This window comes from Thamnophis sirtalis, unplaced genomic scaffold, assembly GCF_051295495.1.
Source record: "Thamnophis sirtalis isolate CommonGarterSnake01/CBP01778 unplaced genomic scaffold, rThaSir2_p1.2 scaffold_2, whole genome shotgun sequence".
Taxonomy (NCBI): domain Eukaryota; kingdom Metazoa; phylum Chordata; class Lepidosauria; order Squamata; family Natricidae; genus Thamnophis; species Thamnophis sirtalis.
This window is the reverse complement of record NW_028261382.1, coordinates 65,469,368-65,495,616: the sequence shown is the minus strand read 5'-3', so window position 1 is coordinate 65,495,616 and position 26,249 is coordinate 65,469,368. Positions and strand designations below refer to the sequence as shown.

Here is a 26,249-nt window from a genome sequence, read left to right as displayed (position 1 = left end):
CTTTTTAAGTGGAAGAACTTGTACAATTGGTGGCTGACTAAATACTTTTTTTGCCCCACTGTATAAGGTCTCTTCCAACCTTGTTAATCTGTAAATGACTTTGGAGGTCTTCTAATCCAACGCCCTGCTCAAATAGAAGACCAAATCCCATTTCAAACCAATGGTTGTCCAATCTTTTCTTAAAAACCTCCAATGTTGGAGCCCCTGCAGCTTCTGGAGGCAAGTCATGCCGCTGGTTAATTGTCCTCACTGTCAGGAAATTTCTCCTTAATTCTAAAAGGCAGCATTCATGCTAGTCGTTTCCCAGCTCTAGGGGGTGGTGCTCATCTCCGTTTCTAAGCCGAAGAGCCAGCGCTGTCCAAAGATGTCTCCATGGTTATGTGGCTGGCATGACTCAATGCCAAAGGTGCACAGAACACTGTTCCCTTCCCACCAAAGGTGGTCCCTATTTTTCTACTCACATTTTTACGTGCTTTCAAACTGCTAGGTTGGCAGAAGCTGGGACAAGTCACAGGAGCTCACTCTGTTACGCAGCACTAGGGATTCGAACCACCGAACTGCAAACCTTTCTGATTGAGAAGCTCAGCGTCTTCGCCGCTGAGCCACCACGTCCCTCCTTAATTCTAGGTTGTATCTTTCTCCTTGACAAGTTTCCCTCCGTTACTTGTTGTCCTGTATCTCTGCCCCAGAACAGATTTCTTGCAGCCTCCTGCAATCCCTCAGGATGGTAAGACTACCGAACCCCGTTTGGGGGACATCACAAAAGGAAGCCAAAATTTCTCACCCACTGTTTACGAGCATGATTCCGCCTCTTGAAGTATAATATCAGCTTCTTCCGCATTGCCTGGTTTCTGCAAAAGAGACGAAAACTACAGTTGGGAACGAGGGAGAGCCCCTTTTCCTCCACACCCTGAATTGCTAGCAGCAATGAAATGCGCTGTCGTGCCATCAACTCTGGGCCTTTCATTTGTGTTTTTGTTTTTATTCATTTTTATCCCTGTTTTATTATTTTAACCTCAAGACTCTGAGCATACCTGCTCCTTCCTCCTTCTATTTTCCTGCAACAACAACCCTGCAAGGTGGGTTGGGCTAAGAGGCAGGGATTGGCCCAGAGTCACCAAGCAGGCTTTCATGCCTAAGGCAGGACTAGAACTCCCAGTCTCCTGGTGATTGGCCCAACGTCACCCAGCTGGCTTTCATATCTAAGGCAGGACTAGAACTCACTGCCTCCTGGTGATTGGCCCAACGCTACCCAGATGGCTTTCATGCCTAAGGCGGGAATAAAACTCCCAGTCTCCTGCTGATTGGCCCAACATCACCCAGCCGGCTTTCATGTCTAAGGAGGGACTAGAACTCCCAGTCTCCTGGTGATTGGTCCAAAGTCACCCAGCTAGCTTTCATCCCCAAGGTAGAACCAGAATTCACATGGCTTTTGGGGAGTCCCTGATAAAACTCTGATTAGGTTCACAATACTCTTGGTTGTATTCACGCAACCAGTTTAGCTCGACCACTTCCAATCTCGCAGTTTCATTCACACAACACCCGCAAAGCTTCTATTGTTGTCATTTTTCATAGATAACATTGTTTATGGCCCAATATAAGGCATGAACATGGCCAATTCGGGAATAAAGATCCCTGCAAACACAATTTTACCATCTTTTTTTCCCCTTGGCAGGAAAAGCAACATAAGTTTGCGATGGAAAAAAACACCCAACCTGCTACTTGGGCACCCTGGATTGAAAACATCTGCATTTGTAAAAACAGGAACATCCCATTTGCTCTTTTTGAAAGGAAATAAATAAAATAAACCAGCTTCTTGAATCAAGAGGCAGACGCTAATGGGTTCTGAAAAGAAAACTGAGAAGCTGATTTCCTCTTTGGCTGGGGAAAAAAAGGACTCAGCTGTAAAAAAAAAGAAACCAAATTTAATTTCTAAGGCAGCATTCGGCAGGTGGCAGCTACCTTCTTTTCAGTACAAAATAGCTCTTAATAAGTAGCATCGGCAGCCAACTTTACAAATAAAGGTAAAAAGCAGGGGGGGGAAATCCCTCTCAATTGTGCTGAGATGCAGAACAATAATGGAATAAAGCTGGTATTGAAATTTAAGAGCATGAATTGCTTTCAAAACTAGTGTTGCAGTGGCTCATTTAAAAAAGAGAAAACCCTCCAATCAGCTCAAAATTAAACCTGATTTTTTTACAGATGAATCCCATGCCTGTAGAAGCCTACTTCCATGTTTCTAGTTTTTATGACTGGATCAAAACACCCACCACCTAAAGCTTAAAACCCTGGAAAGGGGACATTTGGGGTCTTTTCAAACTCACGACAACGAAGGTTAAGTTTTAAATTTAGGAATCGGGAATCGTGGTTCTGGGAGTTGAAGTCCACCTGTCTTATAGAAAGTTGACTGGGGAATTCTGGGAGTTGAAGTCCACCTGTGTTGTAACAAGCTGGCTGGGGAATTCTGGGAGTTGAAGTCCACCACCTTAAAGTTAATAAGGCTGAGAACTCCTGGTCTGGAAGTTGCCAAGAATCTCCTAACTTCATCAAACAGTCTTTAGATCAGTACTTCTCAACCTTGGCCACTTGAAGATGTCTGGACTTCAACTCCCAGAATTCCCCAGCCAGCAAATGCTGGCTGGGGAATTCTGGGAGTTGAAGTCCAGACATCTTCAAGTGGCCAAGGTTGAGAAACACTGCTTTAGATGTTTTTTTTTTTTTTGGGGGGGGGGGGGGGGACAAGGCAGCTGAATCTGACATTTTGTGCAATTGTCAGACGAACTCCTCAGCATTTGGAAAGTCAGCAAAAAAAATCAGGGAGCGTTGCTAACTGCCGGGAACCCCAGCATCTGTCTTGCTTCCCCCTCCCCACAAAAAACCCTTCTGGATGCTCTTTCGTCTCTCCCTCCTTTTCAAACCTTGCAGCTCCCTCTGCAAATCTCCTGAGAATGGCCCGTGAGAACCTCAAGCGTGCCACAGAGCACGGGGTTCTCCGTGCAAATGTGCAGCTTATCGGAGACGTAGGAAGCTGTTTGTGGAGAGGTTAAGCCGGGCCAGCTCCTGCAGGCATCACGTGCCTTGTTCCCAGGGGCATTGCTGAGGCAAACACAGGTTGGCTGCTGCAACTGAGACACTAGAGAAAAAACATACATGCTCGGAGGAAGGAGGCACACCGTGTTTGCAAGCAGCCCTCAGGGAAAATCAGGCAGGGAACTGGCCCGGCTTCCTGGCAGAAAACATCTCTAGCAGGGGATGCCAGGCCAAGAGAAGGAAAATTGGAAGCTTTGAAGCCACAAGGTAGGGGGTTAAAAAACTCAAGTTCCTGCCGACGGATGAATACCTGCCTTCTGCCCCGGCTTAAACACACACACAAAAAGAACAGAGAGAGAGAGAGATTGGATGGATGGATGGATGGACAGACAGGAGAGACAACATATAGAATATAGATGGATGGATGGATGGATGGATGGACGGACAGACGGACAGACAGGAGAGACAACATATAGAATATAGATGGATGGATGGATGGATGGATGGACAGACAGACGGACAGGAGACACAATATATAGAATATGGATGGATGGATGGATGGATGGATGGATGGATGGACGGAGATATAGATAAATGAATGGATGGATAGAAATAGATAAGGGGATAAATGTATGAATATAGATGCTTAGACAGACATAGAATATCTACAATATAGAAAGATGGATGAATGGGTGGATGGATATAAAGATATAGATATGTATCTCTATATCTAGATCTAGAGATGGATAGAATTAGAAGCGGATAGATAGATAGATAGATAGATAGATAGATAGATAGATAGATAGATAGATAGATAGATAGACAGACAGACAGACAGACACCCACCCACCCATCCACCCACCATATAAATGGATAGACAGAAAGAAATAGAGAAAAATAAAGAGATAAATGAAGATAGATAGATAGAGAGAGAGAGAGATAAATGAATAGACAGATAGAAATAGATAAGGGGATAAATGGATGTAGATAGAGAGATAGACAGGTAGACAGACAATATATAGAATATAGAAAGATGGATGAATGGATGGATATAGATATAGATATATAGGTAGATATAGATATAGATTTGTAGGTATAGAGATATAGATAGGTGATAGAATTAGATAAGCAGGTGGAGATGGAGGGAGGGAGAGAGAAAGGGATGGATGGAAGGATGGATGGATGGATACAGAGAGAGAGAAATGGATAAACAGAAATGGTGAGAGAAATAAAGGGATAAATGGAGGTAGATATAGATAAATAGATAGATGGATAGAAATAATGAAATAAATGGATGGATTGACTGTCAGCAATACAGATAGATAAACATATAGATAAATGGATGCATAGATAGATGGATGGATACCGATGGACAGACAAAGGGGGAACTATCATAAAACATTTCAATTTTTGACATGCTGAGCCACTGACCCCAGCTGGACCTTTGAAAGCTAGAGGTCATGAAGTACCGAGATGGGAGATATCTCTGGCTACTTACATTTTAATGTTTTCATGGTATTGCCTCGTGTCCGAAGGCTGGTTGTACAGAGGCTGAAAGAGATAAGAACATTCAAAAGGTGAAAGAGGGCAAGGGGAGAGCGTGGGGGCATACTGGAGTTCAGAAGATGACTGCTTGGAAGTCTCCAGGTGGAGAGAACCAGGAGTGATGTCCCTCAACCTCCAAATTTGGTCAAATATCCAAATAACATCACTGCCTTGATTGCACCCTTTTGCCTTTTTTTAGAATAATATAGAATAACAGAGTTGGAAGGGACCTTGAAGGTCTTCTAGTCCAACCCCCTGCTTAGGCAGGAAACCCTATAGCACTTCAGACAAATGGTTATCCAACCTCTTCTTAAAACTTCCAGTGTTGGAGGATTCACAACTTCTGTAGGCAAGTTGTTCCACTGGTTAATTGTTCTAACTGTCAAGAAATTTCTTCTTAATTCCAGGTTGCTTCTCTCCTTGATTAGTTTCCATCCATTGCTTCTTATTCTACCCTCAGGTGCTTTGGAGAATAGCTTGACGCCCTCTTCTTTGTGGCAACCCCTGAGATATCAGAACATTGCTATCATGTCACCCCTAGTCCTTCTTTTCATAAGACTAGACATACCCAGTCCTTGCAACTGTTCTTCATATGTTTTAGCCTCCAGTCCCCTAATCATCTTGGCTGCTCTTCTCTGGGCTCTTTCTGCTTTCTCAACATCTTTTTTACATCCTGGCGACCAAAATTGGATGCCTTATTCCAAGTGTGGCCTTAACAAGGCATTGTAAAGTGATATGAACACTTCATGTGATTTTGATTCTATCCCTTGGTTTATGCAGCCTAGAACTGTGTTGGTTTTTTTGGCAGCTGCTGCACACTCCTGGCTCATATTTAAATGGTTGTCCCCTAGGATTCCAAGATCCCTCTCACAGTTACTACTATTGAGCAAGGTACCACATATACTGTACTTGTGTATTTTGTTTTCCTTGCCTAAACAAAGAACCTTACTTTTCGTTATTTTTTTTTCCTTCTGGATTCACTTCCTCTTCCATTGTTAGGTCCTCCTTGACAAAAACGGGGCTGAGCTAAGAAATTTCTTTCAAAAGGAAGAACTGCTCCGACATAAAAGATGGTCACCCAACCCCTCTACAAAGCACAGCAGAACGTGATTAATATGGAAGGACAAATGAAACTTGTACACCTAGGAAGGCGCACCAACCAGCAGAAACCCAGAAGCTCCCCAAAAGATCACAAGATCAATTAAGGCTGAAAAATGGAATCCATACACTAAGGTGAGACAGAAGCTATTTTCGACCTTGGAAGGAATGCAACTGAGATTGAAGTGCAAGAACACAGCTTTTCTATATTCCGTATCACAAAATCATAAAATTGTAGAGTTGGAAAGGACCACAAAGATTTATCTATCTCCTCCAGCCTTTGGCGATCTTCGGGAAAATCAATTAAACCATCTTCTAGAGGGGATTGTCCAAGCTGCTTTGAAAAGCCTGCAGAGATAAGCCTAACCTCCATACCATGTTTTCCCCAAAATAAGACCCAACTGGAAAATAAGCCCTAGCATGATTTTTTTTTCAGGATGCTCATAATATAAAAGTTAATGGTTAAGGTTCCCATTGCACATATGTGCTATTCGTTCCCAGCTCTAGGTGCTCATATCCGTTTCAAAGCCAAAGAGCAAGCGCTGCCTGATCATGTGTTCATGTGGCCGGCATGACTCAACACCAAAGGCGCACGGAATGCTGTTACCTTCCCACCAAAGTTGGCTCCTATTTTTCTACTTGCATTTTTGACGTGCTTTCGAACTGCTAGGTTGGCAAAAGCTGGGACAAGTAACGGGAGCTCACTCCGTTATGCAGCGCTAGGGATTCGAACTGCCGACCTTTCTGATTGACAAGCTCAGTGGCTAAGACGCTGAGCTTGTCGACTGAAAGGTTGGCAGTTCAGCTCGTAATATAAACCCTATCCCCAAAAATAAGCCCCAGTTAAGATTGTCAGCCAGTCAGATGGATGCATGTAGTACCATATTCCCTTGAAAATAAGACCTATTTCTCTTTTGGAGCAAAAAATTAATATAAGACCCAGTTTTATTTCCAGGGAAATAGGGTAAGTAGACTTTTCCAGTGGTAGATCCAGGCAGTTTCTCCCATCTTTAAATCTAAGAAGCCACTACTTACACCCATTCTTTCTGATCTGTTTCAGTGCTGTAGAAAATAATTTCTACTCATTTTTCCTCTGGCTCTTGTCAGGGACCGGAAAAAGAATCTCAGGTTTCCTACAAGCCTGCTTTTTTTCAGAACTGAATATCCCAAGTTCCTGTCCAGCCAACTTGGCTTTTCTCCTTGGACCGTAAGACAGATTTCTACAGCCTCCTTCACCATTATTTACATTTAGACCAATTAATCATTCATTACAGTTATGACTCTTTGGGTTCTTTCCAGATGAGTCAGCCTAATTCATGAGCTGGGAAGCTTCACAGGAGACCCAATTCTACAGGGCGACATCCATTACCTCCCCCTGTCTGCTGTTCAAGTAAGGACACGCCAGAGATGGGGAAATCTCTCCCTACAAGTGAGAGGTACAAAGGAGAGAGAAGGGGTTGTGGAGAAGGAAGAGATACAGATGCAACTCTTAAGTCAACCATTCCTGACTGAGTCATTCAACCTCCAGTCCTGCCTGTAGAAGGTCAGCAAGATAGGGAGAAGGATGTGAATGCTATCTTTTTATTATCCCGTTTTTTTAATCTAAAAGAACTTCTTAGAGGGAAGAAAGGGAGGAATTTGAACAATAGGAAACTACCGTATTTTTCGGAGTATAAGACACACCAAGATTTTGAAGAGGTAAATTTTTTTAAAAAGTTTTTGCACTCTGCAGACCTCCCAAACCCTCTGCACGCCTCATTTTTTGTGAAAAATGGGGCATGCAGAGAGTTTGAGAGGCTTGCAAAGTGCTCCTGGGGTATAAAAAGATGAGGGGGATAAAAACGAGCAAAAAACCGCCTGGTTTTTGTGAAAAAGGGCCTGCCCCTCCCCCCCAAAAATATGCATAGCCTTTAGGAAGGTTGTAGAGTGCTCCTGGGGGCTGGGGGGGGGCAAAAATGAGCAAAAAATGCCCTGTTTTTTGCTCATTTTTACCCTCCCCAGCCCCCAGGAGCACTTTGCAGGCCTCCCAAATCCTCTGCATGTCCATTTTTGCAACGGGAGCAGGGTTTTGGAAGGGAAAAAAATTCTGTATTGTGTATAAGATGCACCCAGATTTTCACCCTCTTTTGGGAGAGGGAAGGTGCGTCTAATACTCCAAAAAATATGGTACATCTCTGTTCAGGCTCACTTCTCTAGAAGGAAGGAAGAAAGATGAGGCAAGCTCCACCCTACCAGCTCCAACTGTTATGAAAAATGGGCCATGGGTACTTGAGCACATTTCTGTAGACTGGAGATCCTTTCTTGAAGGCCCGGAGGTCTTCTCCCTTATACTGAAATTAAAATTGAAGACTAGGACTAGATTGCTCCCTGTTGAGTGGAACATCTGGAGGAAATTTGGGAGTGCAGGAATGATGAGCAGAGCATGGGGCTCTTGAATGAAATATTTTGGGCTGGAAGGTCAAAAGGTCCTATAGCCGTGATGGCAAACCAATGGCATGCGTGCCAGAAGTACCACGCAGAGCCCTCTCTGTGGGCATGTGCGCCGTTGCCAGCTGCTCTTCTGGTTGTTTCCGGCACACACATACGTGCCAGCCAGCTGGTCTTAGCGGGCTACAGAGCATTGAAAAATGGCCTGAGAATGACTCCCCCAAATGGCCAAAAAACAGGTTGCTTTTCGGGCCATTTTCAGGGGCGTTTTTTTTCAGCCAGTTGCTCTTCTGGTTTCCAGCACAGACATGTATGCCGATCAGCTGGTCTTTGTGGGTGCCGTGGTGCCATAAAATGCCCCCAAAGCAGTCTGAAAACAGCCAGAAAACACGCCTGCACACTGGCCAGCTGGTCTTTGGGCATGAATGTTCCAGTTTGGGCACTCGGTGCCAAAAAGGTTCCCCATCCCTGACCTACAAGCTTCAAATTCCACCCCAAAACATCTCCCAAGTGATCTGAAGGTCCTGCTTGCTGGTCAGAGACAAAAGCCGTAGCTATATGACCCACAGGTGGGTGAGTGGGATGGAGGGTGGGAGCTGGGATTTAATCTATCTGGCGGGTACAAAGTGATGGCAGATAATTTTGCAGTAGCCCAAAATTGTCAGCCAAGAAAGTTTCTCTAGTAATTTGCTTTTTCTCCTCCAACACTTGGTTACCCTGGGACTTACTCAACCGGAAGTGTCATAGGGAAATTAATCACAGCTGCACTGCCAGTGAACTTCTCCATGTACAAGGAAGCTCTCGAAAAACAACAAACAAGAAGAGACCTTTCCTCTCAAAAGTTTTCGGTTTTCCCTTCAAAGGACAAGAGGTTTTGGATACGAGGATGCCTTAGGAACACTTCTATAGCAGTAGCCCTTAGACTTATATACCACTTCACAGTGCTTTTACAACCCTCTCTAAGCAGCTTACAGAGTCAGCCTCTTGCCCCCAACAATCTGGGTCCTCATTTTACCCACCTCAGAAGGACGGAAGGCTCAGTCAATTTTGAGCCAGTTAGGATCGAACTGCTGGCAGTGGGGCAGAATTAGCCTGCAATACTGCATTCTAACAACTGCACACCATGGAAGGGAGAGGTGAAGCAGTAACGTAATAGGCTGCCACAGAGAGGAGGGGGACCTAAGTACCTAAGGCCAGACAGGGAATGATGGATGGAAACTGAACAAGGAGAGATTCAACCTGGAAATAAGGAGGAATTTTCTGACAGTGAGAGCTTCATCACTGGAGGCTTTCAAGAGAGACTGGACTGCCATCTGTCGGAAATGGTGTAGAGTCTCCTGCTGGGCGGGGAGTTAGACTAGATGACCTACAAGGTCCCTTCCAACTGTTATTCTATATTCAATGGAATGAGTTGCCTTCAGAAGTTGTAAGAGCTCCATTAATGGAGGCTTTCAAGAAGAGACTGGACTACCATTGGTCAGAAATGGGGTAGAGTCTCCTGCTTGAGCAGGGGGTTGGACCAGATGACCTAAAAAGTCCCTTCCAACTCTGTTGATCGCTTCTTGATGTCCTCTTAAGAACCCTGGATTGTCAACACAACCAGTCAACATCTGGACGCTAGATTGATCCAATAGGTGGATAACTGGAGTGATTTTTCCCCACTTGGAGAAGATAATCTGTTCTTCGCACAAGCTTTGTGATCAGGCCCAGCAACAGGTTATTTTAGCAGATTTAAATCATTTCTGTTTATATTTACTTTTAGATCCCTGACCAGCTCAGGAGTAGACAGGCAGGAGATACAGGTGGCAGGGTGGATACAAATATGGTTTTTTTTTTTAAAAAAATATCAGTTTTTTTCTTTAAATCAGTTTTTTTTATTTTTATCAAATTTATTTTAATAAAATGCTTTTGGAGTAAAAATCTATCTAAAGATAGTTTTCTGTTTAAGATGCATTAATAATTTAGTTTATTCAGCATGAAATGGAGCTTAGTTATGTAGCATGAAGGCTGTACATTCTGCAATGTTTACATTTTTGGTAAACTCATTCAATGAATCCAGAGGTGAGCTGCTAATTTTTTTACTACCGGTTCGGGCACACACCCATGCACACTACTGCACATGCGCAGAAGGATCCGGGCAGGTGGGCGGAGCCTCCTGCCGCCATTCCCGGTTCAGCCAACCCGGGCCGAACAGGCATCAACCGATGTCTGAATGAATCCAAACTCTGCAAGCTGAGATAACATGCACTGGGTTGATGCAGTCTCACAATTTCGCAGTAACCATGACATAAACCATAAAACACAGTTCAGCAATATCCCTTTATCCCACTCTTTTGCAAATCTATGTACACTACAAACTGCAAGATTGTTTGAAGATAAATGCATCTCTACCACCAGGCTCTGAGGAGGAAGGGCAAGCAGTAAAAATGAAAGTGAAACCTTCTAAGCAGCTTATAAATAGAGTATTAAAGAGCACCTGTCATTTCAGATCCATCTGGGCAGCCTTTGTTAGGGACATCCACTCACCCGCTGACTCCACATCCCTCACCTTGTTGTGTCCCTGACGCATCACCAGCCATCCCATTAAAAGAAATGGGACGGTTGGTGAGTCAACAGCAGGTCAGAGAAGGAGTCTCTGCGGGACAAAGTTTCTCTTTAAAAATTACTATTGAAATCGAGTTGATTTAAATCAAGCCTTTTTACTAGTGATTTAAATTGTGATTTAAATCAACTTGAGTTAAATCAAATCCACCCCGACAGGTGGTCCTCAAATTACAACCATTTGTTTATAGACCATTCAAAGTTGCAACAGCACTGAAAAATGTGATTTACGACCAATTGGGTCTCACTCTTATGACCACTGCATTTATGATGTTTGCAGTATCCTGGGCTTGGGGGATCATCGCCATTTGCAACTTCCCCAGCTGGCTTCCGACAAGCAAAGTCAGTGAGGGGAAGTTGAATCCATTTAATGACCCTGCAATTCAGTCAACAAGTGCAGTGAGTCACTTAACAACTGTGTGTTCTGACCCAGCTCCCCAAACACGGCAAACGTTCTGAAGTGAACTCAAACGATTCCTTTATTAGGAATGCCGGCAGCCCCAGCAAAAAGTTTCTCTCTCACAGCAGGCTAACAAGTCTGTCCGGCAGGGAGATGAATAGTTGTCTGCCACATTTGCCTTTTAACCACAGAGCTAGGGTGGGGCTTCTGTAACAACAGTGGCTCTTTCGTCCCAAGGACCAGCCCATAGATCTCCACTGCTCTCCTCTCCCCTCCCTTCTGCGCATCTATGCACCAGGCACTGGACCCAGCTGTGCCTCCTCTTCCTCATCAGCCACCTCCAGACCTGGGGGCTTTTGACTCTCCATCTGAGGGCTGACAGACGGCCCAGGCTCCGCTTCTGTATCTCTCTCTCTGCCAGCTCCATTCCCTCTTCCCCCTCGGAGCTCCCAGATTGCCCTGATGCTGACCCTGACTCCCACACTTCCTCCTTCCTCCTCTGAGTCAACTGCTGGTATAGGTCACAACACCATGGCAAATAATAATAATAATAATAATAATAATAATAATAATAATAATAATAATAATGTGATACAATTGCATAATAATAATAATAATAATAATAATAATAATAATAATAATAATCAGGTGTGATCCAATTATCAGCCACTCTGCTTAACAATGCAAATTGAAGTTGTAAATCAAGGATTACATGTAACACATCTGGCTGAACCTGCTCTGGAAAAGCTCTCAAGCTGGCTTTGGAAGGTAACACTTACCACAGATGGTCCTCGACTTACAACCACAATTGAACCCAAAACTTCTATTTTTAAGTGAGAGAGTTGTTCAATAAATGTTACCCCATTTTACAACCTTCCTCGCCAGAATTGCTGAGTGATCACCGTTGTTCTTAAGTTCTTAACATGGTAGTTACGCCAATCCGGCTTCCCGAGTGACTTTCCTTGCCAGAAGGTCGCAAAATGAGATCACGTGATGCACACCCACACCCCTGCAACTGTCAGAAGTACATGCCAGTTGCCAAGCATTCTGAATTTTGATCACGTGACCACGGGAAGGCTGCAAGTGTGAAAAACAGCCGTAAGTCACTTTTTCCAGTCCTGTTGTAACTTCCAATGGTTACGAAGGGAATAATTATAAGTTGAATACTACTCTCTTCACACTTCTACCATTGGGCAGAAGACATCAAAGCATAGCCAGCTAAACAAACAGGTTTAAAAATAGTTTCTATCCTTGGGCCCTCAGTCTCTTAAACACAACCACAATCACTCCACACCCACGCGGAAACGTATGACTAGTTTTTTTTCTTTTTCTTCCTTTTTCTATTTTCCCCCTAATTACTTGCATAGGGATTATTCTTTATACTATTTATGTTGTTTGTATTTTTTGCCATGGATTGCACCAGTGAGGCTAACACCAATTTTGTTGTATACATGATGCATAATGACAATAAGGGCTATAGTATACTATACCTGTAAAATGTAAAGGTAAAAGTTCCCCTTGCACAAATGTGCTAGTCGTTCCTGACTCTACGGGGCAGTGCTCATCTCTGTTTCAAAGCTGAAGAGCCAGTGCTGTCTGAAGACATCTCCATGGTCATGTGGTCAATGCCGAAGGCACACTAAAAGCTGTTACCTTCCCATCCAAGATGGTTCCTATTTTTCTACTTGCATTTTTTATGTGCTTTCGAACTGCTAGGTTGGCAGAAGCTGGGACAAGTCACGGGAGCTCACTCCGTTACGTGGCGCTAGGGATTCGAACTGCTGAACTTTCTGATCGACAAGCTCAAAGTCTTAACCACTGAGCTACTGCATCCCTATACCTGTACTCATTCCTAATTCCCAGCAAATCCTACAGTGTAAGTTTCCCAACATGAGTTACAGCAAAAAACTACCAAAGGCCAAGCCAAAATAGGCTCAACACTCCGATGATCCTGGCCCCTGTTCCCTTCCACACATGGACCTTGCACCCTAACGACAGTGCAGGACATCCCTTCTGGATAAAGCTGGACCAAGGATGCCCTTTTTATAGCCCAAACCCCCACAAGCATTCCAGCGCACCAGGGGTGGGTTCCGGTCGCCATTACTACCAGTTCAGTGCCCGAAAAATTGTGTGTGCACACGACAGTTGCACACTCCAGTGTGCATATTTGCACTCAAAACGATCTGTGCATGCACACAGCACTAAAAAAGGAGTAAAAATTAATTTCTTCAATGAGGATTCTTCTGCACTTGTGCCTAACAGTAAATCAAGATGGCGCCACCAAAGATAGAAGCAGTAAGGTCATGTGTCCGGCGGAGTTACTACCTATTCAACTGAACCGGACCAAATAGGTAAGAACCCTCCTCTGCAACACACCTCTTCTCCCTTGCTGCAAAACCAGTCCAGGAGCGGGAAAAACCTTCATTGATTTGCAAAGTTGCATGGGCATCCAGCCAACCTTGCAAATCAACAACAATAAAAAAAAAAACAAAAAAAAAAAAACAAGCATGCTTTTATCCTTCTGCTTTGCCCCAATTTGCAATTCAAATCAAGAAGGGAAGAGAAAAACAAAACCCAGGTGCCCAGCAGGTTGGCACAGCCCTTTCCCCAAGAAAAGGTGTTCTCAGGTGATCCTGGGGGAAGTCTGTACCCAGCAGTTCGGCTTCCTGCTTTGGCAGCCAGCCAGCCAGATAATAATCAGCGGAGGTTGGCTGGGGAGAGGAGGGGGGAGCGGATTTGAGCTTCCTGGCTGCTGCCCTCTGTGCCAATGTGTAAAATTATCTTCCGAAACTCTTTGGCTGCCCTTCAAAGGCTCGCCTGATGCGCGAGGGACACCTGGAATTGCAACCTAGGAAAATCCCCGGTCCAAGACAAGAAGGGAGGAATTGGGGGGGGGGGGGTTGCGGGCAGAGAAGAAGGGAAGAGGGGACGTAAAGCTCCACTTACCAACTCCACCTGGGGTCCCAGTCCCTCCAGGATCCTGTGTGCGGCTTCTGCCTTTTTCTGCAAACGGAGGGATGGTGACAGAAGAGGGGAGGGAGTAGAAAATGCACAGAAAATGAGGATTGTTTAATTATTATTATTATTTGCTGCAAAAAAAGTGCTGGAACTCCCCCCCCCCCCCCCCCGCTTTAACTCCACCAGCCTGCTCCGAAATCCCAGCTCCAATTTCTCTGTTGCAGGAGATGACAAATTAAAACACACTTCCTTCTCCGCCCTCCTCCTTCCCCAGGGCTGGAGAAAAAGTTAACAGCAGCAGAGAGAGAGAGAGAGAGAGAGAGAGAGAAAGAGGAGGGGGGGGGAGAAAACGCTTGTGTGTGTACGCACGCTCCCCAGCCTCCCTCCCATCTCTCTCCCTCTCCCTCTCTCTCTCTCTCTCTCTCTCTCTCTTCACTTAACAGCTGTGGCAAGAAAAGTCGTAAAATGGAGCAAACTTCACTTAGCGAGCGTGTGCCTTAGCAAGAGAATTTTTTGGCTCAATTGTGGGTCATAAGTCAAGGACTTCCTGTACACTACAGTGAGGAGGTTGGTCTCCCTCTCTCTCTCTCTCTCTTTCTGTCTCTTTCTTTCTATTTTCTGTCTCTCTTTCTGTCTCTCTGCTTTTCTTTCAGTCTTTCTATGTTTGTCTCTGTCTCTCTATCTTTCTGTATCTCTCTTTATGTCTGTCTCTCTCTTTCTATCTTTCTGTCTCTGTCTCTCTTTCTATCTTTCTGTCTGTCTCTTTCTGTCTCTCTCTGTCTATCTTTCTGTCTGTCTCTTTATGTCTGTCTGTCTGTCTCTCTTTCTATCTTTCTGTCTCTCTGTTCTCTCTTTCTTTCTGTCTCTGTCTCTTTCTGTCTCTCTCTGTCTCTCTATCTTTCTGTCTGTCTCTGTCTCTTTCTGTCTCTGTCTTTATCTCTCTCTCTCTCTCACACACACACACACACTGGCCCTGACTCTTGAATGGCTCGCCAAGCTAGAAACCTTTCCTCCAAAAGGAAAAAGGAGAAGAGCCATCTGGGCCATGGGCATCCATTGGGCGAGGGGAAAGAGAAAGGATGGGGGAGTCCTCTCCTCAGGCTAGCCAAGGGGTCTTCGGCTCTTTCTCAATTTCTCTGCCAGAAATAAAAGCCCCCCCCCCTTCTTTTCGCTTTCCTCCTTAGGATGCTCTCCCGTGGTTTTGGAAGGGCTGAGAAGGGGGGAACTTTTTTTTTTTTTTAAGAGAAGAGGGTTGTAGTATTATTTTGCATGGGGGTCGTGGGGTCACTCATCTAAGGTTTTTGCAAAGTCTTCTTCTTACCCCCCCCCCCCACCGTCTTGCTTTACCTGCCTGTGGGCTCCTCCCCATGCTGGGAAAAATCACTGTGCTCCTAAGAGAGGCCCCTGCCCCGGGAAAATACCCCCCCTTACAAAATCCAACTTGGAACAGGGCCAGGAAAAATTAAGAAGGTTAAACATGAAGGGGACTTTCTAGGGGGGGGGAAGGAGATTTAACAGGTTAACGGAGTTGGAAGGGACCTTGTAGGTCATCTAGTCCAGCCCGCCCACCCAAGCAGGAGACCCAACACCATTTCTGACAGAGGGCAGTCCAGTCTCTCCTTGAAAGGTTCCAGTGATGAAACTCCCATAACTTCTGAAGGAAAGTTCTGTTCCATCGGTTTATTGTTCTCACTCTCAGGAAATTCCTCCTTATTTCCAGGTTGAATCTCTCCTTGATCAGTTTCTATCCATTCTTCCTTGTCTGGCCTTAAGGTGCTTTGGAAAACAGCTTGACCCCCTCCTCTCTGCGGCAGCCCCTCAAATATTGGAAGACTGCTATCCTGTCTCCCCTGGTCCTTCTCTTCACTAGACCAGCCATGCCCAGTTCCTGCAACCGTTCATCGTATGTTTTAACCTCCAGTCCCCTCATCATCTTGGTTGCTCTTCTCTGCACTCTTTTTAGAGTCTCAACATCTTTTTTATAGCATGGTGACCAAAACTGGATGCAGGACTCTAGGTGTGGCCTTACTAGGGCTTTATAGAGTGGGGTTAGTCCCAAATTTAATTCTCAGTCTGTCCAGACCAACAGCTGTACAGATACTTAACACCATTAGTCGCCGTTTGAAGTTACGCCGACACTGGAAAAAGTTACTTATGACTTGTTTTACGACTGTTGCAGGGTCCCCGTTTATTATGTGATCAAAATTTAAAAGATGCTCGGCAACTGGCATGTACTCATGACGGGTGCAGCATGGGGGGGGGGTCCATGTGATCCCCGTTTTGCGACTTTCTGAAATCTGGGGAGGCCAGATTCCCTGAATGACAATGTCAACCAATTTAACGGCTGCCATGGTTCACTTCACGACGACGGCAGGAAAGGCCATAAAATGGAGCAAAGCCCCACTTCACTACTGTCTCGTTTAGCAACAAAAATCTGGGGCCCAATCTTGGTCATAAGTCGAGGACTCCCTATTACCACGGCATAACACCTCTAATCCTTTTGTTTGTTTTGTTTTGCGCCCTGCCTTTATTTTTTGCAAATAACTCAAGGCGACGAGCACAACCAATACCCTCCCCTTCCTCCTTTTTTCCCCAGAAAAACAACCCTGCGAGGTGGGTTGGGCTGAGCACCAAAAAAGTCACAATTCCACAAATTTCTAAGGGGGGTGGTGGTAAAAACAACAACAGGAGGGTTTAACACCCCACAGTGGAAGTAAACCACGGGGCGCACTCTTATGTCCGTCTCGCCGCCCCCCCCCCTCAACTGCATCTGGATGCACAAAGACGGTACAGTAAGATTAGCAGCTGGGGGGGAAAAGCCCATTATACTCACTCAACAATACTAACCTCAGTTTGCAGAACTCTGGAATGAGAGCGGAAAAAGATTCTGCAAAAAAATGAACGTTCCCCCCGCCCCCACTCTGTTGTGAAGGGGACGATCCACTCCTCCACAATGCCACAAGGCAGAGCTCCAAAAGAGGAGCTGTACCTGGGGAGCATTTACACAACCAGACAACCCCCCAGTGGCTGCCTCTTGCATTACCAGTTTGGGTCTGCAGGTTGCAATATGTGTGTGTGTGTGTGTGTGTGTGTGTGTGTGTGTGTGTATAGTGTATATATATATAGTATACATCCATATTATGTATGCACAGTGTTAGATCTGAGCATCATTCATATTGATCCAATTTACCAACAATATCAGTGTTCTTTTTCACACTCATCGAATGTAAATAATTCTCTTTATGTTATTAAAAAATTACATAAAAAAACCTAACATCTATACCTTTAATCTTTCTATCTATTATTCTTTTATTTTTTAGAAAAACATATTTCCCCTATCTAATTTATTTCTGATTCTCCAACTTACAATCAAGCTACGTTCATATTTAGAAATATCTTAATATATTGCAGGTTGCAATTTTGAAGCACGGACACAAACAAGTGAGGAGGAGGAAGAGAAAACCACGAAGGACAAATCTTTGCCAGCCTGCCATAACTGCATGGAGCCAACTTGGAGGCATCTAGCGTAAACAGACAGCAAGCCAGGATGTCCCATCCATTTAGAAGGGGCTGGAAAGGAACTCCCCCCCCCCCAAGAGGCAAAGCTTTCCCAACGGTAAAGGAGAGTATTTGTAGTTCAGGGTTGAAATGGAAGGGTCCTTGATGCTCTCATAGGTTATTTTCTGAACCAACTAGGGTGTATCATCAGTGCTAGAAGGGAGGATGATTTTGCAGCATGGAGGAAGAGGAGGAGGACGGTGGGGTCCTTGATGCTTTCTGAGCTTGGTGGTTTTCTTGCAGATGTTTCATTACCCCTTTATGTAACACCATCAGTGCTGCTGCTGCTGAGCAACCAATGATCTTACCTTATTTGGGCAATGAAACGTCTGCAAGAAAACCGCCAAGCTTGGAGAGCATCAAGGACCTCCCCCCGCCCAACAATGTTGGGAGACTGGAGTGCCATTGGTCAGAAATGGTGTAGGGTCTCCTGCTTGGGCAGGGGGTTGGACTAGATGACCTACCAGGTCCCTTCCAACTCTGTTGATCTGAATATATCTAAGATGATCAAAGGCCTGGAGGCTAAAACATATGATGAACAGTTGCAGGAACTGGGCATGGCTAGTCTAGTGAAGAGAAGGACCAGGGGAGACATGAGAGCAGTCTTCCAATATTTGAGGGGCTGCCACAGAGAGGAGAGGGTTCAATCTATTCTCCAAAGCACCCAAAGGCCAGACAAGGAATAATGGATGGAAACTGAACAAGGAGAGATTCAACCTGGAAATAAGGAGGAATTTTCTGACAGTGAGAACCATTGTTTCTTATCCTGCCTTCTGGTGCTTTGGAGAATAGATTGACCCCCTCTTCTTTGTGGCAGCCCCTCAAATACTGGAAGACTGCTATCATGGCTCCCCTAATCCTTCTTTTCTCTAGACTAGCCAAACTCCAACTGTTCTTCATACGTTTTATTCTCCAGAAATTACTGGCTCTGTGTGTTCTATTAAGACATTATGAGATCAGCAATCATTTGTGTAGCAACCATTCAAAGTTACAATGGCATTGGAAAAAAGCAACATGGCAGTCCTCCCACTTATGATGGTTGCAGCCTCTCCACAGTCAAGTGATCAAAATTTGGGTATTTGGCAACTGGTGCGTTGCAGTCAACCCATGGAACAGAAGTTGCCTTCGGAAGTTGTGGGAGCTTCATCACTGGAGGCTTTCAAGATGAGATTGGACTGCTATTTCTCAGAAATGGTGTAGGTAGGGCGGACTAAATGACCTCCAAGGTCCCTTCCAACTCTGTTAATCTGTTAATGTATAAATTGGTCAATGCAAATTGTATTCTGCAGCAATTAGGTTTTGTTTTTTAAAAAAATGAGGTGGGGGTGTCTGCTCAACCTTCTGTTCTCCAGCCTAGAGTGATGTATTTATAGACCGTTCAGGAACAAAAGAGGTACAAGGAAAGAGCAGAAAACAAATTAAAATTCAGGCTTATTGATTGTTATTGATAGTCCCAAGAGTCCCAGAAGGAGACAGTGCCTTTTTTCTCTGGCCGAGAGGCATCACATCCAGTTTTTCAATTTTCTTTTTAAAAAAGAAAGGAAAGGAAAGGTGGAAAGGGAAGGGAAAGAAAGGAAGATAGAAGAAGGAAAGGAGGAAAGGAAAGAAGGGAAGGAAAAGAAAGAAAAAGAAAGGAAAGGAAAAGGAAGATAGAAGAAGGAAAGGGAGGGGAGGGGAGGAAAGAGAGGTGAGGCAATCCTTGACTTAAGACCTTTATTAAGGTCTTAAGTCCAACATGTCAGTTGTTAAGTCAAGCATTTGCTCAGTAGGTTTTGTCCCTATTTTACAACCTTCCTTGCCACCGTTAAGCGAATCCCTGCCGTTGTAAAACCTAGTCACATGGTTGTTAAGTGAATCCGGCTTCCCACATTGACTTTGCTCATCCGAAGGTCGCAAAAGAGAATCGCGTTGATCGCAGGGAAAGGACATAAGTGTGAAAAACGTTTCTAAGTCGCATTTTTCCCCAGTGCCGTAACTTTGAACGGTCGCTAAATTAACTCGAGGACTGCCTGAGTAGGCTGTTTCTGACTTACGACCACAGTTGGGTTGAGAATTTCTATCTCCGAGAAAGGCGTTTGTTAAGTGAGTCTCATCCGATTGTACAATCCTTTTTGCGTTGCGGCTGCTAAGCCAATCCCTACCGTTGTTAAGAGAATCACGTGGTCGTTAAACAAAGCTGGCTTCCGCCATCAACTTGGCAACCGGCTGGGAAAGTCACCCCCACGATCCACGCATGCCGCAACCATCAAAAATACATGCTGAGTGGCAAGCGTCCAAATTTTGCGCAGGGGCTGTGGGGATGTTGCGACGGTCATAATGCGAGGACCGGTCTCAAGTCACTTTTGGGGGAGGGATGTTGCTATGGTCGTAATGCGAGGACCAGTCGCAAGTCACTTTTGGGGGGATGTTGCAATGGTCGTAATGTGAGGACCAGCCGCAAGTCACTTTCAACCGTTGCTAAACAAATGGTCGTAAGTCGAGGACTACCTGTGAAGCAGGCGTTTTGAGCAGGAAATGGGCAGCGTCTCTCCTGCCTCCCTCTTTCTCCCTTCAGTTGTGGCTGCTCCATCGCTGGAGGTTTTCAAGAAGAGACTGGACAGTCCAGAAATGTATAGGGTTTCCTGCCTAAGCAGGGGGTTGGACTAGAAGACCTCCAAGGTCCCTTCCAGTCCTCTTATTCTATGTTCTCAATGCAAATACTGCTTGTTTTCTCATTATTACAAACACACCGAGAATCATCTCCTTGAGTCTCAAGAAGTATCTATGAAGGTCCATAAAACCTATTGGAATGGCAGAGGGTTTCCTGCTCCAACAGGGGGTTGGACTAGAAGACCTCCAAGGTCCCTTCCAGCCCCCTTATTCTATGTTCTCAGTGCAAACACTGCATGTTTTCTCATCATCACAAACACACCACAAGCCTCCTGAGATCTGGACAGCTGTAAAAAAAAAACCTATTACAATGGTACACGGTCTCCTGCTTATGCAGGGGGCTGGAATAGAGGTCCTCCAAGGGCCCTTCCAACTCTTGTTAACTGCAAACCCGGGAGAGGGAAGGACTGTGCTTCCAAAAATTGGCAAACCTGCCTTTTAATGGCCTCTTTCACTCCTTCCCTTTATTTTTCTTGACACAGCAGAAGTGCAGGAAAGGGAGGGGGAGCTGCAGAAAAGATGCGGCAGTGGCTGTCCTTGCATGAACTCAGCGGCGGCTGCGAGAGAACGGCTGCGAGCAGCACCGGAGAGGAAAAACTGTGAGGGGGGAGAGGGAGAGAGGAGAGAGAGAGAGAGAAAGGAGAAAGAGAGAGAGGAGAGAGACAGAGAAAGAGAAGAAAGTGAGGAGAGAAAGAAGAAAGAGAAAAAGGCGAGAGACAGATACACAGAGAGAGGGAGAGGGAGGGTGGGAGGAGAGAGAAAGAGAGGAGAGAGAAAGAGAGACAGAGACAGACAGGGATGGAGAGAATCAGAGAGAGAAAGAAAAGAAATGGAAAGAGAAGAGAGAAAGAGAGGAGAGAGGAAGTGAAAGAGAGAGAGGACACAGAGAGGGGGGAGAGCAAGAGAGAGGGGGAAGAGGAAGAGAAAGAGAGAAGAATGACAGACAGTCAGAGGGAGAGAATGAAAAAATAAAAAAAGACAAGGGAAGAGAAGAGAGAGGAGAGAGAACAAGAAAGAGAAAGAGAGAGAGGGGGAGAATGAGAGAGAAAAGAGAACAGAGGAATGACAGAGAGAGAAAGAGAGAGGAGAGAAAGAGAGGGTGAGAAAGAGAGGGAGAGAATGAGAGAGAAAAGGGAGAGAGGAGAGACAGAGAGAGGGGGAGAGGAAGAGAGAGGGAGAGAGAGGGTGGGTAGCAGGGGAAGGATGAGGTCAACTCCCAAAAAGGAAGCTGACAGGTATTCATTCCGAGGCAGGCGAGGGAGGGAGGGAGGCCAGGAGCAACTGCAGAGCTTTGGGGACAAATGAAAAATAATCTGCTGGTCTTTGCCAGGTTCGTTTTGCAATGCTGAGGAACGCGTATTCAGAACACAGAATAACAGCCCTGGAAGGGACTTTGGAGGTCTTCTAGTCCACCCCACCTGCCCTGCACCATTCCAGACAAATGGCTGTCCAGTCTCTTCGTAAAAAAACCTCAGTGTTGAAGCACCTAAAACTTCCGGAGGCAACTTCTTTTCCACTGGTTAATTGTTCTCACTGTCAGGAAATTCCTCCTTAGTTCTAGATTGAAAGTCTATGGAGCTTCTCCATAGGTCCTGCTTGTCCCAAAGGTGCTTTTTCAGGAAGCAACAGGACTTTCTGGGGGGGGTTCTTTTGAAAACGTTTTGCTTCTCATCCAAGAAGCTTCTTCAGATCTGAGTGGATGGAGGGGAAAGGAAGGATTTACACTCCTTGCAGGCAGGTGGTCATTTGCATCCTTTTAGAGGGTTGTTGAGGCCACTTGGAGGCTTGTCTGTGTCCTCAGGGTCACCTGAGTAGTGTAAATGCAGGCTACAGGAACCATTTGCAGCACTCAGGTGATCCCGAGGACACAGATAAACCTCCAAGCGGCCTCAACGACCCTCTAAAAGGATGCAAATGACCAGCTTTCTGCAGGGAGTGTAAATCCTTCCATTCCCCACCATCCAGTCAGAGCTGAAGAAGCTTCTTGGATGAGAAGTGAAACATCTTCATCCATTCATATCTCCTTTCCTCCCTCCTTCCACTCACTCACCCATGCCTCCATCCATCTATCCATCCCTTCACCCACTCACCCACCCATGCCTCCATCCCTACCTCCCTCAATTTATCCTTCCATCCTTCCATCAATCCATCCACCCCTCAATTCATCAATCCACCCACCCCTTCCTCCCTCTACCCACCCACTCACATCCATCTACCCAGCTTTCCAAACCGTAACCTGGGTTCAAGAGCCCAGCTCACCCGATTCTCGTCGTAGATGATCTGGACCAGGCTGCGGTGCTTCGACTCCAGCGGTGGAGGAGAGATGGATTTCTCGGGCTCCAGCGGTTTGGCCGCTTCCTCCTCTAGCTGTTGCTGCAGATAGAAGCAGAGGAGCAATCAAAAACAAGGCAGGGGGCGCTCTTTGGAACCCCCCCCCCTCACAGAGACCAACGCCCTAATTGCCTCCCTACAAATTGCCATACAGGCAGTCCTCAACTTACAACGGTTCTTTTCACGGTGGTTCAAAGTTACGACAGCCTTGGAAGAAGCGAGTTATCACTCCACCCAAGTTCCAACCGTTGCAACAACCTGTCTCACCTTTATGACATTTGCCGTGTCCGACAATTGTGAGTTGCGAACTTCCCCAGCTGGCTTCCTTCAAGCAGAATTGGGAAAGGGTTCATTTAACGACTGCGAATTCTCTTAATCACCCCGGACAAAATGGTCGCAAAATCAGAGCCAGTCATGTGACAACTCGCTTAACAACCAAAATTCTGGTCCCAACTGTGGCGTAAGTCGAAGACTGCCTGTTTGTGTGTCTGTGGCAACTGCGGTCATTAAACCCAATCCTGGGAAATCTGGGTTTTGTAGATGTTTTCTAGTTGATGCCTCTAAAAGCCACCTGTCTCCCCATCACACCCTCCCCATGTTCTATCTGGCAGAAGGATGTGATCTAGTCATACCTAGAACCCGATCAAAACAGATCCGTGTCTCTCACCGAATCCATTCTGGACCTTCTCGGGTTGAAATCCGGATGAAAACACCTCAACCGGAGTCCATAACGTCAGTTTGGGGAGGATCTTTTTTTAATTTTAATTTATTATTTTTCCATCACCACTCTTACCTCATTAATCTTACAGTGTGTCATCTGGGTACAGCCTTTGTGTCATCACATTTAATAATTTCAACATGTTTAATCTATTTTTATCTTGCCTTCACATTTACATTTCAGTTACTTTTTAATTCAGCTCCTCCCCTATAATTCTACAGTTTTTTTTCCTCCCCCAAATTATTCAATTTTCTGTTTCTTTTTGTCTGTATTCATTTTCTCTCCAGTGGTACAAACATCCCCATATCTTATAATATTCTGATTCTTCCTTCTCTTTAATTGCCAACGTTAATCTGTTCATTTCTGCACGGTCCAATATTTTTTTAATTACCTCTCCCTTGGAGGGAATTTTTTTCCATTTTCCAATTTTGTGCAAATACAATTCTAGCTGCAGTTATTTCGTGAATAATTAAATATACATTTTCTTTACTCTTATTTCTCTGGTAAAATACCCAACAAAAGCAATTTAAATCAATATGCTGCTGTATCGTCCTTTCCAACCACATGCAAATTTTTGCCCAATATTTTTTTGCCTCTGCACGTGTCCACCATATGGTAATATAATCCCGGAAGTGTCTGGTGACACTTCCAACCCTTAGTTGATCTATCTTTAAAGTTTGAGGGGGAAGATCTTGCTACCTGCTTTTTCCTCAACTTGGAGATCTGCTGTTCTACCATGGTTATCTCTCGGTCCACACGATCCATGTTTTGGATCAGCTCCTCCTTCGAGAGCCGGGATGGGAGGAGATCCAGTTCCGAGTCAGGATGGGCAGAAGGGATGGGAGAAACGGGCTCCAGTTTCCCAGCAATGCCTCGGTCCTGCAGATGGAAAGAGGAGAACAGAAGCTTCATGAGAAGAAAGCTTCTTCTAAGGAACCTCTAGGAGAACTCAAGGGGTGGTCTTCTTGAACACCCAATGCTTCCGTCGTCTGAACACAGCCAATTTGGGCCTGTTGACTTGGCCACTGTCCTTCACTCCTCACCCAGACCCTCCTCCTTTCTCTAGCTGACTCCATCTGTAACCTTAAACCAGGGAGAAGCTGCCTGGCTGGCCCTCAAAACAGCTGCTTCCTACCAGGAGACCTCATCCACGTTGGCCATCTCGATTTCTGACGAGCAGGAAAGAGAGACAAGACCTCCATTGTTCCACAACACCAACTGTCACTCCCTCGATGTCCTCCAGAAGGGACCACACCATTATCCTCTCCTCACAACTCGACTTCCTTCTTTGGACAGCTGGCTGGTTGGGGGGCAGGGGAGATGGTTGCCTTCTTTGCAGCACCCAGAAGCCAAGTCTCTCCATCATCTTGGCAGGCCTCCTTGTCATCTCCAATAGCCTACTCATCTCCCTCCACTCACCCCCCAACGGGGGAGGATTTAGCAATCTCAGCTTCTGCCAAAATTCAAGCATGATCAACCTCCAACTTGGACAAACCATCAAACAGTAAACAACAGCTCAATCAAGGAACCACCAAAAAATACTCCCACCAACACAGACAGGGGAAGCCACTTGTATGTAAAAAGACAGCAAACCCCATACATCCTCCTAGCACTGATGATGTTACCCAGTTGGGTCACGAAATGTCTGCAAGAAAACCACCAAGCTTAGAGAGCACCAAGGAACCTACAGTCGTCGTCCTCCTCCTCCCATCTTCTCCTCCACTCCACAAACCCCATTCAGTTCTAGCACTGATGATATTACCCAGTTAGGTGATGAAATTTCCACAAGAAAACAACCAAGCTTAGAGAGCACCAAGAATCTCAGTCATCATCACCATTGTCCTTCTCCTCCTCCTCCTCCACTACCACCTCCCCATCTCCTTCTCCTCCACAAACCCCTCTCCCTTCTAGCTCTCATGATGTTATTACCTAGTTGGGTCATGAAATGTCTGCAAGAAAACTACCAAGCTCCTCCCCCATCTCCTTTTTCATTCTACAAACCCCACTCCCTTCTAGCACTGATGATGTTACCTAGTTGGATAATGAAAGGTCTGCAAGAAAACAACCAAGCTCAGAGATCACCAAGGACTCTATAATAATCCTCCTTCTCCTCTTCCCAATCTCCACTCCCTTCTACCACTGATGATATTCCCTAATTGGGTCATGAAACGTCTCCAAGAAAACCACCTAGCTCAGAGAACGCCAAGGACCCCACAGTTCAACCCCAAGTTATAAATGTTCTCTTCTATCAGTTGAGGACTATAATGGGTGGGCTCTATTACAGTCGTAATTCGAGGACTCCCTGTACACCTTCTTCTCTTTCCAGCTTACCCTGGAGAAACCCTCTGTTGCTCCGTGGCTGAGCAGAGTCGGAGGCCTCAGCAGCGGCTCCTGTAAGAGCTCCATCCGAGGCCGCTTGGTCTCAATGAACTCGATTTCCGATGGCTTGCTCAGATCAGAGAGATACGAGTGGGACTCAGTCCGAGCGTGCGTCTCCTGGGATCTGCAGGGAAGAGAAAGAGAGTGGGCCAAGGAGCTCCAAGTTGATCAACTTTAAATGTTTGGGGGTTTTTTAAGGCCATTTCTCCCAAGACAATTCATAAAGCCGTCTTTATTCATCCAAAAAGGCAAACTCCAAAATCGAACAAAGAAAGTGACAAGAAAAGTTTTAAGAGAAAAAAATGCCTTGTATTTTATACATAAGGTGGCTTAGTGGCTAAGATGCTGAGCTTGTCGATCAGAAAGGTTGACAGTTCAGCGGTTCGAATCCCTAGCACCACGTAATGGAGTGAGCTCCCGTTACTTGTCCCAGCTTCTACCAACCTAGCAGTTCGAAAGCACGTAAAAAATGCAAATAGAAAAATAGGAACCACCTTTAATGGGAGGGGAACAGTGTTCCGTGCACCTTTGGTGTTTAGTCATGCCGGCCACATG

At 45.4% G+C, this 26,249-nt stretch overlaps 1 protein-coding gene across 8 annotated transcripts in view; it reads right to left on the bottom strand.

Moving 5' to 3' along the window:
- NCOR2 (nuclear receptor corepressor 2) overlaps positions 1-26,249 on the bottom strand; it is a 205,648-nt gene that overhangs the window by 137,954 nt on the left and 41,445 nt on the right. For all 8 annotated transcript variants that reach the window (XM_087705827.1, XM_087705828.1, XM_087705830.1 and 5 more), the window contains exons 4-9: positions 25,647-25,818; positions 24,015-24,194; positions 22,526-22,639; positions 14,048-14,104; positions 4,529-4,581; positions 785-851 (exon numbers count right to left, since the gene is read on the bottom strand). In XM_087705827.1, coding sequence (XP_087561953.1) covers positions 785-851; positions 4,529-4,581; positions 14,048-14,104; positions 22,526-22,639; positions 24,015-24,194; positions 25,647-25,818 — 643 coding nt within the window. The remainder of the gene's footprint in view (positions 1-784; positions 852-4,528; positions 4,582-14,047; positions 14,105-22,525; positions 22,640-24,014; positions 24,195-25,646; positions 25,819-26,249) is intronic.